Genomic DNA, 2,414 nt, shown 5'->3' with positions numbered 1-2,414 from the left:
TTGTTGGCGAACAATAGTTAGATATTTTCTTACCTTTATTTATCTTACCTATATTTCTATTAATTGTTTTGTTTATCAACTTTTTTTATTTTATTTTTTTCTGTTAATGCTGTTTAATGGCCGGTTTAATTGTGAAAACTAGTCTTTTTTCATGACACTGCCATTATCATAAATAGCATTTTTCTTTTATTGTCATATTTTTTTTACTGCATGCCTTTATTGCCGCTCGAAGTTGAGTGTGTGCGTGTGTTTGTTCTCCGACAAACACTTGTCATAACCGAAAAACACCTCTAGTCATTCTTTATGAGAAGTTGTTTACTCAGTGGCTGGAGCGGCACGCTCCCGGCGTACGCAAAGCAAGCTCATCTCGGGGGGCGTGGTCAGGAGGAACGCGCGGCGGGCCGCCGGCGTATTGAAAAGGCAGCGCTGTTTCCATCTCACAACTCAGAGCAGGTCGAGAGTCCGGTGCACCCCTGCCCATTGAAACCACACGTGAACGCCACGAGGAAGACGCACGGCCACTGGGCATCCCAAAGAAAACTTTTGTGCTTTTCCTTGCTCCTTTTTTTTCCTCCGCGAAATGGACATCACTGCCAAGATGGAAATAAGCGTAAACCAGCAGCAGTTCATGCCACCTGCCTGCTTTTTTGCATCTCAGAGCATCCAACTCAGTCCGACTGACAGCCAGTGCAGCAACAAGTCCGCATCGAAGCAGACGAAGAGGCAGCGCTCATCCTCTCCGGAGCTGCTCCGGTGCAAAAGGAGGCTCAACTTCGCCGGCTTCGGGTACAGCTTGCCACAGCAGCAGCCGCACGCGGTGGCCAGGCGGAACGAGAGAGAACGCAACCGGGTAAAGCTGGTGAACAACGGCTTTGCTACTCTCCGCGAACACGTTCCCAACGGAGCGGCGAACAAGAAGATGAGCAAAGTGGAGACGCTGCGCTCGGCTGTGGAGTACATCCGCGCGCTCCAGCAGCTTTTGGATGAGCATGACGCGGTGAGCGCGGCGTTCCAGTCCGGCGTCCTGTCACCCACCATCTCCCAAAACTACTCTAATGACATGAACTCTATGGCTGGTTCGCCTGTGTCCTCTTACTCCTCAGATGAGGGCTCCTACGACCCTCTGAGTCCAGAAGAACAAGAGCTCCTGGACTTCACCAATTGGTTTTGAACATTTGCGAAAGGAAGGTTTGTATGAATTAAAATCATCTTTATCGCCGCTATAATTGTGTTTTCACGATTCTGTTGTTCATGCAAGATACTCACCATGTCCCGTTCTCTTTCTAGGAAATACCTAAAAATCGCAGCACTCGCTTGGGAGGAACTCAGATGTCCTCTAAGAACACAAAGCACTGCGTCTGCGCTGCTGTCCGGTTCGGATAGACTCGAATCCACACCCAGAGATGGCCCATACAAACCGGCAAACCACGGGTTCCGAGTGTCAAAGAGCCAAAGGACTAAAAGGGAAGAGCGGGAGTCCAGTCCTTCCAGCGCATTCGCCCAAGAAATCTATTTTAAAACGACTTTCCATGACACTGTGGCATATATACAAAAAACAACAACAATAAGCAAAAGTTGTTCTTTTACCTATGCTAATATAATCAAAGAAGGTTTGCCCTGATTGACCCCTCTCACAACTCTAATATGCTTCCAACTTGAAGAATTTTATTATATGAAGTTCTATTTGTATAAAACATGTTTTTTTAAAATATATTAAGCTATTTTTGTATGTAAGAGATTTATAGATGTTTTTGTACACATTCATTTTAATATGTATCTATTTTTGACCTATAGCCTGCCGTAAATTGCTCATTACCTCTCGCTTATTCAGACTTCTAGTCTCAAATGCATCGCAGCTAGCAATTCCCTTTACGGTGGTGAAGGTTTTAGAGGAGTTTAAGAGTTTAAATTTCAACACCAACGTGTCTTATTTAATAGGAATAATAATTGCAATGGTAATATGACTCGGAGTGATCAAAGGTTATGCAGCTATTGTCCAAACGGAGGTGTTTTGTGTCTCCACACTGCCTGTTCCACTTTGCCTTTACAAAGCTGGGTTTTGCATCTCAGAAAATAAGAATATGCCTTATCTCCATATTTTCTACAGTTTAGTCTCATAATAAAAGTTTCAAAAAGAAATATGATTTCTTGAGTTTGTTTTGTGTGTTGCAACCTTTTATCTTCATAAGCAATTCTAGAAAAACACAGTCAAGTGTTGATTTTCGTTGCACATATTATTTATTTATTTATTTTTTATGGGCAACTAAAGTGATGAGCCTGCTAACCCTCGGCAGTCTGCCTGTTGTCAGGCAGGAGGAGACGTGACCAGCATACTGGACCGTTTCACAGACTGCGCTCATAATGAATGCCAATTTGGGAAGACAGCACTTTTGGAAAATAAGCATATTGTTTGC

General features: G+C 43.9%; 1 protein-coding gene across 1 annotated transcript; it reads left to right on the top strand.

Moving 5' to 3' along the window:
* Positions 1 to 446: 446 nt before the first annotated feature.
* LOC306861772 (achaete-scute homolog 1a) lies at positions 447 to 2,130 on the top strand. The gene is made up of 2 exons (XM_079404243.1): positions 447 to 1,188; positions 1,288 to 2,130. Exon 1 carries the CDS (start codon positions 581 to 583, stop codon positions 1,169 to 1,171), a length of 591 nt encoding a protein of 196 aa, XP_079260369.1. The 5' UTR covers positions 447 to 580; the 3' UTR covers positions 1,172 to 1,188; positions 1,288 to 2,130.
* Positions 2,131 to 2,414: the final 284 nt, after the last annotated feature.

The sequence above is a fragment of the Barbus barbus genome (genome assembly GCF_936440315.1).
Source record: "Barbus barbus genome assembly, chromosome: 42".
NCBI classification, from domain to species: Eukaryota; Metazoa; Chordata; class Actinopteri; order Cypriniformes; family Cyprinidae; genus Barbus; species Barbus barbus.
Note: the sequence above shows the minus strand (reverse complement) of the source record. Positions and strands in the feature narration are given on the sequence as shown.